We start from the raw sequence: 14,865 nt of genomic DNA, 5'->3' as shown, positions 1-14,865 counted from the left end.
AGGAGGAAGAAAAATAATATGAAAAAATATCGCAATTATATGTTCTTATGTATATTGAAGAAAAATCGCAAAACAATAAAGATTGATAGTATACAAACCCATAAAATAATTTGTCTTTTCTTTCCTCCTGTGCCAATCTCTTAAGTTTAAGAGACGGAGAATATTTCGCAATGAACAACGCCTCGAGCGCCATCTGTGGACTGGAATTGTGAAACACGCAAACACGGTAAATTTTGTAGATTTCGATAATTTATTTGCAATAGTTTTTCAATCACATTCCGTTGAAGTTTAATCAAGTATTAGAGTTTTGCATTGATTTCTGCCCTAGAAACTAATAAGATGTTATTTAGAAACAGATTTTCTCATCATTCTACTGAAACATATTACAACGAAGTTCCGCTACCAAAAAAAAAAGAATGACAACTATTTTAAATAGATATTTACAGAATTTATGCCCTTTTTCAGCTTTTTCTTTCTTTCTTTAAATTCTCGGTGTCTTTTCGTTGGACACATTTTTTTTTCATTCGCAAAAGAAGATTGTCCTGCACTTTTTTTTTCTTTAGTGGATGATTTTAATCAATTTTCTTCTCCTTTTTATGATGCATTTGGAATGAGACAAGAAAGTGTCTTTCTCATCACTTTTTGTTCATATACAATATAATGTCTTATAAATCATCTTCTTCTTCTCACTTTCACAGTTTCCTTACGACGATTTCTTTCAAAATAATTAATATATAAATCTTGTCCTAAATTAGCACAGTAATAGTGACAATAATCTGTAACATTTTAAAATCATTATACAAAAAATAAAACAATAAGTGTAAAAAGGAAAACAACCGAAAAATTTCTCTTTCACTACAAAAAAAATAATTAGACTATAAAAGTCATTAATAGAGAATTTCCTAAAAAAATAAAGGGCCTAATAAATTTGATTTTTTCCCACACTTTCTCTCCCTTAAAAACTAATTCTCTCTAATCTTTCTTTCTCAATAAATAAAGTAAAATTCACTCCATTCGCTCGATTCTGCTCTCACTGAATATGAAGAGAGGAAGTGAAAGAACGATGATTTGTGACTCTTCTCCTGACCACGGAGAAGTTCTCTTTCGTGTGTGTCTCTGTGTGTGATTTCCTCTGCAAGTCTCTCGCCTCAATTGTGATTGGCAACGCCATTGGAGGCCTTGTGGGCTGTTCCGTTGCTCGAAAGGCTTTTGTACTCCTCAAAAACACTCCTGATGTCCGCCAAAGCCTGACCAATGCGCTCAGCAAAGCGACTGGCGTCCTGCAAGGCAAAAATAATCACTCAAATTGATTGCAAAGTGCATCAAACAGTCTATTTTGATAACAAATGTGACGCAAATGGCAAATAAATTCAATAATTATTATTTCACTGCGCCAATCACATGGAATTTGCCCTCTATGTCTCATGTAACCTCGTGGAAATCTATTAATTGTGGACGTAATTGAGCAGATAAGCCATTGTCAAATGAAAGAATTAAAGTTATAAGACATTTTCATGATGAAATTGAGGTTTACTGCCTAATTTTACCAGCAAATTGGCCAACTGAATGTGTATTCTTTGCATTGAAGATGCTTCTGCTGTCAATTGACCATCGAGAAACTCCAGCAAGGAAGCAGAATGTCCATCTTGTAATGAGCAAGCTTCATATACTACATTCTTGGACAGATTTTAAGCCTTGAGAAGATGATTTTTGTAGCAATTGCTTCATTTGAGGCTTCGAACAAGCGCTTCAAACATCCAAGAACTTCATCACTTGCCAATTCCTAACCAAACAGCACTTCAGAGATCATCTTCGCATCCCTGGGCAATGAGAATTGCCACACATGAGCGATAAAAGCAGCAAAGAAGCCCGAAAAGGGGCGTCAATTCTTTGCCTTTTCTCCATTCTGACAAGCTCAAATATCATAAGAGAGCAATATTTGGCGCATAATCCAGAGCAGTGAACTCTACTTGTGTTTTTACAATTGCACTCACCGTCAAGTTGCAGCTCTTCTTCGCCGATATGTGGAAGAAGATCAAGTCCTCACCAGCCACGATGTAGGACACGCCATAGCCATCATCGGCCACCGGGCCAAATCCACCGCCGGCGCTGATGTATTCGGGATTCTTGGCGAAGTCGAACATTGTGGTCTGACCGTGAGGCGTCTGGCTGGTGGACAAGCGCCACGGCTCGCTGAGGACCTCCTTGAGGAAGGGCGACTCCACCTCCAGGTACTTGGACACCACGTACAGACAGAACAGGTGGCGATCGATGCCCTTGCCACACATGGCGTCCTGATACGCCAGCTGGTGGCGCGAGCACGCCTTCTGCATCAACTTGGCGCACTCCTCGGCATTCCACTTGGGCTTCTGATCGATGGCACGCACGAACGCCGCCGACTCAATCGTGCACGGACGCACAGTCTCCGTGCGTCCCTCGCGGAACAGACGCGTCATCGACGCCTCGTACGTGAGACTGAAGCGTCCCGCATCGCGGAAGTACGCCAGCTGCAGTGCCATCTGGATATACGCGTCCGGTGACACGCGACAAGTCTTCATGAATCCCTTCCCATAAGCATTGTGCATGTACACTTTCAGGTCGAGATCCTGCAGAGGAAGAAGACATTGGAAAAGATCTTTAAGAAGTGTTGTAAAGTTACTCGAAAAGAATGCGCAATAAACATTTTGATACCCATTCAAAGAAGGGTAATATTACCATTTGCGCACTTATCTTCAGTCGACAACCCAATGGAAATTCAAAATTTCAACGCTGTTTCATTAATTGTTCAATAAATTCTTGAGGGTTTTGTATATTGATTACTTCACAGTCTCTTTGATGATAAAACCTAATAAAATGTATCAAAAATTGTCGGTTTATTCTCAATAACACGAATTTGCCAAATAAAATTCACAAATAATCACAATAAAGGTTTCATGACTGTAAATTTTCGGTCAAAATCCATTAATCATAAATTTAATTGTGATTAAAACATGAAATTAACTTGACTGAAATTACTATTCGTGCTTTGCAAGCAAAAACACTTCTTTTCCAACGAACCGCTTAAGAACAGTTCATTGATCGTCCTTGACTGTCATTACAGATTAACCACAGAAATTGATCTGCTACCAAATAGAATTTGAATATATAAATACTAATTGAGTTAATGGCTTGAAAAGAGACTCACGTTTAATACTAATTGCGCCGCTTCGTGCGCCTCTTCGATGGCTGTTAAGCAAACAGGATTCTTTAAGTCCCACGCCAATCTCGTTGGTGTCGGTGGTTGAAATTCTGCCGTTCCCAGGCAACTTCCATCCTCGGCATATCTGCAGATGTTCAGAGGGAGGGAAAAAGACAGGAAGATTAGAAATTGTGTCTTTTCGGAGTTGCAGAGGAAAAATTTCACAAACTCTTTCATTTAGTATCAATCTCTACAAATTAAGCACTAATTTTTGGCTTACTAAATATCTATTTACAAAGCAATCATTTACGCAAAACAGAATATTTAAAAAAAAATTACATTTTCCAATTAGAACACGCTTCTAAATTTACAACATTAACAGAAAAATATATTACTTTGCATGCTCATTCCAAAGATTGTTGTCAAAACACAAAGTGGCAAAGAAAATCTAACAGGAATTATATACACATATATCACTTTTTCTCGTATAATTATGTATGTTTAATTATTATTATTATTATCAATTCTTTTAGGTGTTTTAAAAGAGATTAAACTAACTATAATTAGTCCATTACCGAAGTTTTATTTCGCGCCCAGCGACAGACTCCCAAACATGACCCTTAATAGGAGCATCAGCCCTTCAACATCAAATACAGATTAAAAAGAAAGAAAAGAAATCATAAGAAATGATAAAGAGAAATATGGAGAGAGAAAATATTGTATAAAATTGTGATTTGTTGTCTTTAAAGTGTGTTTTTTTTCATTAAAAATGTCTTTTTAGTGTCTGTGATGTTTGATTTAGTGATAAAATGTGAATTGAGTATGTTTTTTGTGTGTGTGTGTTTTTCTTGTCTTGATAAAGGGGAAAAGAAAAGGGGAAAAAACCTCCACCAAGATGGAGAAAGGATTTGCGATATAAGAAGCATTTGCATGTAACAAATAACTTTGAAACCTTCACCATTTGAACAAAGAACAGAACTAATAAGAGAAATAATTACATTCACCACTGTTGAAAGATTACACATTCAAGAAATCTATAAAAAAAATTCTACAGAAAGATTGTCAATCAAGAATTCTACAAAGAGCTACAGATTAAGAGAAAGAAAAATACTACAATATTTACAGTTGAATAAAGTAATGAAGAAAATATTGACAATTTTCACTGTTAAAGAATAGTTTTATCAAAAATATTCATTCAATTCTTACACAATTTGCAGTGAATAAAGTCAAAGTAATCTTCAAAACATCATTCCAAAATCATAAATTCAAAAGAAAAACCAATGCTTCAATCGCCAATTAAAAAATACATTCTAACATTGCATTATAATTGAATGTTTTTTTTTGGGGTAGAATTTCAATTTCATTTACCGATTCGATAATTTTTCCTCCACAATGTAATGTTCCCACATGTGTGACAGAACAGCAGCATCCGCCCTGTATTCGTATCAATTTGTATATTTTTTTTACACATTTTCATTTTTGCAAATGCATATATTTTTTTGTGAGACAAAGACACATAGAAAGAAGAAAAAAAAGAGAGATAAAGAGAACAAAGATCATTAAAAGAAAAATGAGCCTGAAATATTGTATAAAATATAAATTCAAATTTCCTTTCAACAGAAACTAACTAAAAAAGAATGATGAAGGAAGAAAATAATAAGAAATGTAAAAGAAAATTATTCTTGCTGTTGAAGAGATGAGAAAATATTTGTTCTCCAAAGAAAAATATGGCAAATAATGATAACACAGAATTTGATGACATAAAGCAATCCAACACATTGCTTTAAATATGTTAAATGTAATAGAAAGAGAAAAAGACGAGAAAAACAATGAGAAAAATCATGAAATGATGATAATGAGCAAAATGTTTCAAAATGTATTATTAATATATGGAAAAAGAGAGAGAGAATGATGGGGTTAAAATGACTCCTTTTTGCTCATAATTCCACATTTATACTTACCACGTGTGTTCAGCATTAAAGCCAACCTTGTGCAAAAAGACAGCGAAGATTAATTTAAGCAATAATTCTTTTGCACATCAACAGAAACTCACCCTTCCATTCCTCCCAACGCAAACATTGAAACTCTTATCGAACCACCGATCGTGACCATTTCCGTGCAAAAGTGTCCTTCCATAGTGATCCAATTTAGCAGGATTCTTCACATCAAACTCATAGTCTTGATCATCGAGAGCCACAATGAAAGCGGCACTCTCGATGATGTACAGCGACTGCTTATTGACACCCTTTGAGAATTGACTCAAGCGCACTTCAGCCCACTTTGTACGATCTCCAGCCGTGAGTGAAGCCAACAATTCCTCACCAGGCGATGGCGTGCAGTCGCTCTTCAGGATCTGCTCCATTTGTCTGCACAGCAGAAGAGAAGAAAAATCAATTATCACACAATAAAGAGACATTTTCTGGCACACTTTTCCTTACATTTGAATCTCACAAGGTCTGAGCAATCGTCCACGATGGTAAATGATGACTTTGTGATAGCATCCCTTGTGCAGAACAACAATATGATTGGAGTCCTGATAGTGAACAATCTTATCCGTCTCAATTCCCGGCACACGCACAGTGTTGAAGATCCTCTCGTACTGCCACGAGCACAGCGGCACGAGACCCTGCACGAGGATCGGCTCCAGCTCCTGTCGCTCAACGATGCGTCTAAAATTGAGCAGCAGATGCGTGATATTGGCCGCCCGAGCAGCCTGATTCGTGGTTAAATTCGTGAAAATGGCATCAATGCCGTAGAAATTGCTGTTCACCATCAAACCACTGCGTCCACGCAGATAAACATACTCCTCCCACCAATCCGACACGTAGTTTGTGCTCCACCAGCTCTTCAGCGTCAAGTAGCGCTGCAGCTTCCGTCCAATTCCACTCTCAAACTCCTTCGCCAGCTGCGTCATCCGGCTGTAGTTGTCATCATCCAGCAGCGGACGAACGGATCTCAGGTACCGTGTCATGGTGTCGTGCACCGAAGGCAATGGCAGGCGCGGCAGGGATCCCTGGAAGCTGTACAAGCCCGGCTTGTTCCACGTTGACAGCACCTTCACGATCGCTGCCCACAATTTGGTCTGAAACAGCAACAAATTCAACCAAAATTAGACCCAAATTGAGGCATTAAGCCATGTGTGAAGTTGAAAATGTGACTTTGTGTGGCTTGAATATTTGGAAATATGCACTTTGTGGTGTTTGTGAAACTTGTTTTTTCATCCAATTATGTCTCTCTTGCACAAAATCGCCACAACAAACAGTCTGCGAGGGACATTTAGACACCAAAAATATATCTTCAATTGTTTTGTGTGCTCTTGGGAATTTTGTGTGACGATATTTTCTGTTTATTTACTGTGAAAGTAGTTTTTTTTTAAACTACATTGTAGAACAGAGAAGAATTCAAAATGTTAGTCAAGTTTAGCAAATTCTTTTATCTTCACTTGATTCTCTAATTCTTTCATAAGTCTCTGATTGCACTATCACAGAAAACATTGCCAACAATGCTTCCATTAATCACTAACATCATGAGCAACGATAACCAATGATTAATTAGCAATCAATATCAATTTTTCCCTATTCAATTAGAGAGTGTTTGAAAGATGGGGAATTTTACCTTTGCAGACACGGATTTCCCCTTGCCGCGTGCCTCATACATCCATCCTTTGTACATGAGCAATAACTTGAGTGAGTATCTCATGGTGTAGCAAATTGAGAGCCAAAACACCAGGCCAGTGAGACTGCAGGCCACTAATTGCCACACAGCAGAATCACCCGGCAATATTGGCCTAATGTTGTTCACCATATCAAACGGAACTCGTTTGCCAGAGAAATGCAACGCCACGGCAATGGCTATGACCAGCCACAGACTCTGCAAATGTGCCGGATAAATTCCATTTCGCAAGCCATTCTGCAAAGGAAAAATCAAGAGAGAGAGAAAATTAGATTTTTGACCAAATTGTCTGCTTAGCAACAATTCACTCACGCGAAATCTCGCAATTCTCTTCTTCCACGATCGCACACCAGATTGCCAGACGAGATTCAACACCTCCTGGTCATAGTTGATGTCGAAGCCCTCGTGAGTGATGGAGAAGGAAAAGGCAACGGCCGAATGTGCTTCCGCCATTCTTGCTGGTGTTAATCACTGAGTTTCAAAACACTAAAAATCTTTCTAACTCTCTTTCACTTGTCACTCGTTGGCCAACAAAACCTCCCGGATTGAAATGCGGGAAGGCAAATGATAAAATGAAGTGTTCTGCAAAAGAGAGAGAGAGAAAAATGTTACTTTCTTAACCCATTAAAAACACACACACACACAGAGAAAGAAGGAAGAAAATGTTAATCATTGCAAGATAGGAAAATATAAATATAGTCTGATTTCAAGATTTCTACGTCAAATCAATGTCTTATCATGAGAATTTACTGCTTGTGATAACGCAAAAACGCACATCTGTTTGACAATCTTCCGATGGACTTTGAGCACGCGTTAGTGAATTGAGGGTGAAAAGTAAGTACGCGTAAGTGTGATAAGATGTCGACTAATCATTTCTATTGTCTTGGAGAGTTGTTCTCAAGCCGAAATTCACCTTTTTGACAATGGGTTAACCCCGATATCAATGATTACATTTTATCAAAGCGCAGCCTTTTTTTTATCAAATTCTCTCTCCCTCGTTAAAGCGTGCGCACAGAGATTTATGACAACATTTCACGCACATGCGTTGTGATTCGGATTACTTCACACATGAGAGTTTCTCTCACTGATAACTTTGCATTGAACAGTTGTAAATCCTCCAAATTCAATTTTCCCCAAAAATTTCTGTGTCTGATTTTGCGTAAATACCGGTCTAAAGGTTACCGTCAAAATAATCTTCAATGACACAGCAAGAGAGCTTTCGATTTTTCTGTTTTTTTTTGGGTAAACTTTGCTCCATGTTTTTTTCTACCAACCAAATACACACAGAGAAAAATAATAATATAATTCTCACATGGCCCAAAAATTAGTGTAGAGAAAAATTGCTTCATGACATTAAAAAAAAAATTTATGTAAATTTTCCTAGTATTTCTAAAAACATTGACACAATTTCACAGAAAACAAACAACAAAAAGTGAAGTAGGAAAAATTATTAATTTCAAAACCAAAAAAATTGGGCGATTATTTAAACAATTTCCAAGCTTACATCACAGAATGGATTAACTTCCCCCCATTTTCATTGCTATTATTTCAATTTCATCAACCCACAACTGCAGCCGAGTATTAAATTACTAGATATTTGTAAAATGCTTTGCAAGAAGCCATTAATGCGTCCTCTTTTGTCGTGTTGTGTGTGTTTGTGTTTAACGAATAGAATTGTGCCAATTCTGCATTGAATCTCGGGTGGAAGTGCAGCAATTCAGCAGAGAGAAAGAGCAAAAAAAAATGATCAGTGAATGAACCGAACCACAAGTTGAGACGCGAGCAGAACTCACACACAAAAAACCACTGATAAAATCCGCGAGAATGTTTGTTAAGTAACGTGTTGGCAAGTTCAAAGTCCAAGAAACTCGAAAAAATAGGTCAAAGACTCTCCATGGAAGTCGCGCTACTCTATAGAATGTGTCTTCCAACTTTATTTATAAGCTTTGCCTGTTTTTCCATTATCTCTCACCAACACTTTCTCACGCACAAACACACACAGTTTTTCGTGCTCTGATAGGGAAATGCGTAGAGTAGAAATTCACAATAGAATATCATCAACTTCATAGAAGAACAAGTAGAAGAATCAAAGATTTACAAAGTGAAGTAAGAAAGGAAACAATACAATTCCAGGTGAATGTTCTTCATAATGTCAACAATTTTGCATATTCAACATTTATGCCAATGTTATTCTAATTTATTCAATAAAACACAGTTTTACTGTTTTTGACAGAGGAAATGTCTGACTATGAAAATTATGTCACTTGTTTTTCACCCAATTTCGCCTGTTTTCCTCGTATTTCTTTCACGCTGACGCAACAAGAAAGAAAAAAGATCACGATCACTCTTTTTTTTCCTCCACCACCGAACATAACATAACATACACACATAAGAGCATAATTTGAAAACAGAGAGAAGACACAGAAAAAGAGAGGGAGAAACGCGTAAAAAAATGCTGATCAATTTGCAAGGTCGATTTTTACACGAGACCGAAGGTCGCACTGATATTTTGTAACTCCTTTTGTAATGTTTTATTATACTTGCATAGGCAATGAGATACTGAGAGAGGAAAAAAACAGATCAATTAAATAAGTCAGCAAAGAGATCAATTCTGTCACGCAAATATCACTTGAATGCATTCGAAATTTGGCGCATAAACACTGGACAAAAAGAGCTGCCTTGACGGCCAAAGTATCGGCGATAAAGATGCCGCAACATGTGATTCCTTGGGAGCGCTTTGGACTGTCTCAAGGTGATCGACAAAGTACGCAAGACATTTCTAATCTCTCTCCCTCAATTGCAAAGACAGAGTTCAAACTGATAGACGAGTTAAAGTAAACAGTTTTGTAGGAAAATTTACTTTTATCTTCTCAAGTGATATTGGCACTTTTTCTAGAGAACTTGAAATCACAACAAATCATTGACATTTTTTCCATCCCCGTCGAGTGGAAAAATATATACAGTGACTCCAAATTAAATAGGGCCAACTGTATTTCCACGTAAAGCTATATGTCTGAATTTGTTCACCAATCTTCCCTCATTAATAAGTAATTATCGTGCCAAGTTTGAAGACATTTGATTTAATCCTTAATGTCTTGATGATATGAAAACTAAACCAAAGAAATAATAAGTAAATATTCTGTAAATTTTAATATTTTATCTGAACTTTAGAAGTGTTCGGCATCAAAATTTGATGAAATGAATATCAAGTTACGAGGTGGGAACAATACACGACTCCAGAGGATCGTACGAAGATTTATCAGCTGTTTAAGAAAGGACATTAATCAGGGAAATAACCAGAAGCACCTCTTATTCTAGAAAGACAGTTTGGAGCGCAATTGAGCGCATGAATATGAATTTTTCAGATAATAAAGACGAATTCTGTCATGTTTGCTACTAAAATTCATTAGAAATTCTTCCCAAAGATCCCTCTAATCCTTTTAACCACCGTGAGGAACAGATTTCATGAATTTGGCCATGCTTTAACACATTCTGTAACTGAAGCCGGAAATGACTTATTTCGCAACTCTCTTTTCTCGCATCACTCGCTGTATTATTGCAGAGAGCAAGACAAAGCAATTTGTCCATTTGAATTTATTATTACCCCCAGAGAGACAAAGTCTATCCACAGCATTCTTCTCACACTTGCAAGACAAAATTGTCTTACATAACGTCCCTCTTCAATTCGCGCGCGCGCTCGCGTCTATTTTCCAACATGGGCAAAGGAAGAAAACAACCACTGAATTGCATTTATTTAGAAGTGAAGCACGTTTTTTTGCCGTTCAGTCAAATGACGCACAGAATTTTCCACACTGAAATGCAGTCAGACTGTCACAAGAGTTGCCTTATCAGAATCATGCAAGCAAATACTTTTTTCCCCCCATTTAATCGTCCAGACACACAATAGACCAAATATGTACATAAAATACACTTCCTACACTGAATTTTTCCCCCTAAACAACAAACACACAATCCAAGATCACGTGGCGAACATTACGAGTGATTTTTACTCAACAAGTTGTTTACATTTCACCGAGAAGAAATTCAGTAAAATTAAGGAGGGAAAAACACAACAATACAAATATTAAATGTAAAATTTCTTTATCACAAAACAGTTTAAAAACTATTAAATTATTTACATAAACAAGGTGTAAAAGCTTGATTTTTCTTTATTTAGAGATTAGCATTTAATAAGCAAAGAATTTCATAGACATCGAGGAAAAACGTGACTGTAAAATCTATAAAAATATTGCATCAATAAAAGAGACAAATTAGTGTGTTTTCTTCAGGTCAAGTTAATCACTTTGCCAAGAAAAACAAGAAATACACGTGAAGAAAACTGAGTAATCACACAATTAGCATAATTTTTTACAGCACTCACAACAGCCTAAAGAATACAATAAAGTATCAAAATCACTTTGGAGCACAATTGGTTAACAACAAAAGGCCAAATATTTAGCTCGAAATGAAAGTTTTATTCCTACTCTTTTGCCACCAAAGTCTTGTCGTCTGAGCAACAACTTCAACGTTACAGTGACTCAAGTGTGAATAAAAGAGCTTCTGTGGGTGTGAAGAGAGGAAAATTGAAGTAATGACTTGGAAGAGGAATGAAGAAAGAAGTGAATTTTTGCCGTGTCTCTCTTTTTCGCCCATGAAAAAAAATAAGTATAAATTCGCGTCATATTTGCGTGTGTATTTGTCCGTCGTCGTTGTGGGGAAAAATTTATGAAGCATGTGAGCAAATGAGAAAAGAGAAGAAGAATCACCTTTGGACTTTGCACTCTGCACACGAACCCGGACTCAAGAGAGGCTCTGAAACTTCACATATTAACAAGTTCTTCTGTTTCGCTTTCAATAACAACACACACGTTGGATTTATCGGTGAAGTTGAATTAATTTCTCAAATTTTTCCCCGGAACTTGACAATTTTTTCCCCGTTTTTTCTCTCTCTCTCTCTTCTTTCTTTCCTTTAGAACAAGAGCTTAAGTGATATAGATTTTACTGAAGCTGTGCGCGCAAATTGCAAAGCTTTTCCGCGCGCGCGCGATAATTTCAGACACTGAGCGTCGTTTCTCGTCGAGTGTAACCTTCTGTCTGATAGAGAGAAAAATTTCTCGATTGCGCTTCCTCATTCTGGGGCACACGAGTAATCTTTTCTCCCCTCTCAGCGACACTTCACGAACTCATTCAACACAACAGCAAGAAAAAGCGCACATTATCACGCCGCCTAATCAACGAAATATCCTCTCTTGTCTCAGCGATTATTTGTCAAAGTCCATTTCGAATTTTTCGAGGAGAAAATCACCTTATTCGCGATCACTGCGTTATCACAGGTAGACTTTTATAGAACGCACTTTATCCACCTCTAGTCATACATTCTTCAAGCGGTCATTTTGATAAGAAACAAGCCCGAAAAAAAAACTGTCCAAAGTGAACTGACAAGTTGGAAAAATCCAAGATTACATCAAGTTCACAAGATGGGCAAAAAAGACAGTCGCGCAGTACATAAAAAAGAGAGTGGATAAAGTGATAACAGAACAATGAAATTTATTAAATTTTCAGTTGACTTTTCCCTCCTTCGGCGGCACAAGTGTTGAGCAAATGATTCAACGAGTATGTTTTTCATTGCAGGCTAAAATTAGAATTATTCTTAATTGAGAAGAAGCAAATTGAGAAGATGTGGAATTAGAGCAAAGTTTCGACGCAAAATCAGACGGAAAAATGATAACAAACAAAAGGGAAATTTGAGAATAACTAAATAAATTTATACAAATTCTTCCGAAGCAATTGAAAAAAAAGTAGAACTCTTATAAAATTCCTTACTAATTATATTGTATAAAAAATGTAATTGGTTTAAACATGCCAACAAATTCTATTAATAACTCCTTTCATAGGCTAAAAAGAGTAATTTGCTGATATTTTTATTAGCTAAGCCACTTAACACTTTAATAGTGTCACTCAAAACACGACTTTTAGTGTCTTTTCTCATCACAAATTTCTCATCTCACAATAAAGACTTTTTCTTTAACATTTTTAAAGACGAAAAGTGCACGACTTTCTGTTTGATTGTGAAGCAACAGAATAGCAGAATTTAATGTCAAGATCATGATGTTCTCAGTGCAATTTCTTACGAACATGAAACGCGCAAACATTAAAAAATTCATCTCAAGGTTTGTCCAGAACGACTTGTGGTCAAGGTGAATGATTCCACAGATGGTCAATGTCCAGTTGAGGCAGAAATTCACAAAATCTCAACTCAAGTTGAGAAGAAATCTTCGTATAAGATTCGAATGCGATTCATTTGATCGTCTCAGTGTTTTTCTGATAGGCTCAAATCCTTCTGATAACACAATTTCTCTCGCTAATTAATTGCGGATGTTGTGACGAAAAGTTCCATCGAGATAATACTTTATCAAATAAGGCCAACTTGTCGCTGCATTGTCAAATCTCTTAATCCTGTCTCTCAAAAAACACTTCTCATCCGCGTCTTTCGTGCCAATCTGACCAGGTAAAACCACCTTTTCTGACGGGGGGAAGGCAATAAAAAAAACCACGTCTGGAAATTGCGTCTGAATTGTACAAAGTTGATTCGTCAATTGTGTGTTTCTCACATATCGCAAATAAAAAAATACACATTATATCTTTGTTCGGAGAGGCGAAGAGATCAAGCAAAAAAAAAGAGCTGAAAAGTTGCTGCAATCGCGCCAAGCCAAGGATTGTAATCTTCAGCACTCCTCCAAAATGTCTTGCAAAACAACTGCAGCAAAGCCAGCAAAGCCAGCAACGCGGATGGACGGGAGATATTCGGGTGGAAAAGTGTTTTGCAACGCCAACGGCTTCGATGAGGGAAAGTGACAACTGCACACAATTCCTGACCTGGGGCAAAAAAAAAATGTGCAGCCGCCGGGAAAGAGTCGAATTACTCGCGGAAAAGTGCTTTTGTGGTCGTTTGTTTACACACTATTGTTGACATACACAGAAATTGGGTTAATTTGGGTCAATGATTTTTTACAATTCACAGTGCAACAGAGACAGCACGATGGCGGATTGTGTGCGTGTGAGCGAGATGGCGAGACAGGTGAAAGAAAAATAAACACATGCGTGTCGCCATCAGGTGTCAATGAGTGGAACTGCGCGCTGCGTGTGTAGTTGCCAAATGTGACGTCGCGCGAGCGCCAGTGACGTAGGAGGAAAAGTGTGTGTCCTCGCGATGATGAGAGTTGAAGAAAAGATGCAGAAATTGACTCACTTTATTATGTACCTTGATGCACAATTCAATTTACCTCTTTATCGCCTCTCTGCTCACACCTCACATGAACAGCAACAACTCTTCAGCCACTGACAAATCCGCACGCACACACATGAACGTCGCAGTACAAAGTTCAATCGCCGCCACTGCGCGATTCCACTTCAAAAATAAATCCACACGCCCCCTTTTCCGCAGTCTCTCTGGCCGATTTTCGCGGATTTCCCCCGCCACGGGTGCCACACTGCCCTTCGAGGAAGTGACGACGGGCTTTTCTCGAAACGCACTCGCGCGGAAAAGCGCTGCTGAGCCACGAGACTGTGTGTGCAGGAATTCTTCTTTCTTTCTCTCTCTCTATTCCAGACTTCTTGCACCAAGAAAAATCACACACAAGAAGGGTGTCTATATTTGGAAATACTGTGGAAGTGTTCCGTGTCACAATTTCCACGCTTGTCTAATGGAATTCAACTAAAAACGCAAAGAAAATAAAAATGGTAAACTCCTAGGGTGAAATGCGAAGCACCTCCGTTCCGATCAGTTGAATGAAAACGACTGAAATCGCACACACACGTCGCGAAACGCGACTCGGCGAAGGGAAATCGACAAATCGATGAAAAGTGCATTGGACAGATTGGCAGAGTCACAGCTATTGTAACTGATGCTGCGAAAAAATCGCGAATGGCTTGAGAAATTCATTCCCGACAGCGAAAAATCCCTTCACATGATATGTAAGGAAATGTAGATACATTTTTCAATATAAAGTTGCATC

At 37.7% G+C, this 14,865-nt stretch overlaps 1 protein-coding gene across 4 annotated transcripts; it reads right to left on the bottom strand.

Moving 5' to 3' along the window:
* Window positions 1–231: 231 nt before the first annotated feature.
* LOC132258155 (carnitine O-palmitoyltransferase 1, liver isoform) lies at window positions 232–14,730 on the bottom strand. 4 transcript variants are annotated; one of them, XM_059755292.1, is made up of 11 exons: window positions 14,134–14,730; window positions 7,163–7,432; window positions 6,794–7,087; window positions 5,617–6,260; window positions 5,232–5,544; window positions 5,140–5,165; window positions 4,547–4,612; window positions 3,754–3,816; window positions 3,185–3,323; window positions 1,995–2,606; window positions 232–1,280 (listed from the first exon to the last, which is right to left on the bottom strand). In XM_059755292.1, the coding sequence occupies exons 2-11, from the start codon at window positions 7,301–7,303 to the stop codon at window positions 1,149–1,151; spliced, it is 2,430 nt and encodes an 809-aa protein (XP_059611275.1). In that variant the 5' UTR covers window positions 7,304–7,432; window positions 14,134–14,730; the 3' UTR covers window positions 232–1,148. The 4 variants fall into 4 exon arrangements, with proteins under 4 accessions (XP_059611275.1, XP_059611276.1, XP_059611278.1 ...); XM_059755293.1 differs by lacking the exon at window positions 14,134–14,730 and adding an exon at window positions 11,617–12,079; XM_059755295.1 differs by lacking the exon at window positions 4,547–4,612.
* Between the last annotated feature and the right edge of the window lie 135 nt (window positions 14,731–14,865).

Source organism: Phlebotomus argentipes, unplaced genomic scaffold (assembly GCF_947086385.1).
Source record: "Phlebotomus argentipes unplaced genomic scaffold, Phlebotomus argentipes genome assembly scaffold_4, whole genome shotgun sequence".
Taxonomy (NCBI): domain Eukaryota; kingdom Metazoa; phylum Arthropoda; class Insecta; order Diptera; family Psychodidae; genus Phlebotomus; species Phlebotomus argentipes.
This window is presented reverse-complemented; position numbering and strand designations above follow the sequence as displayed.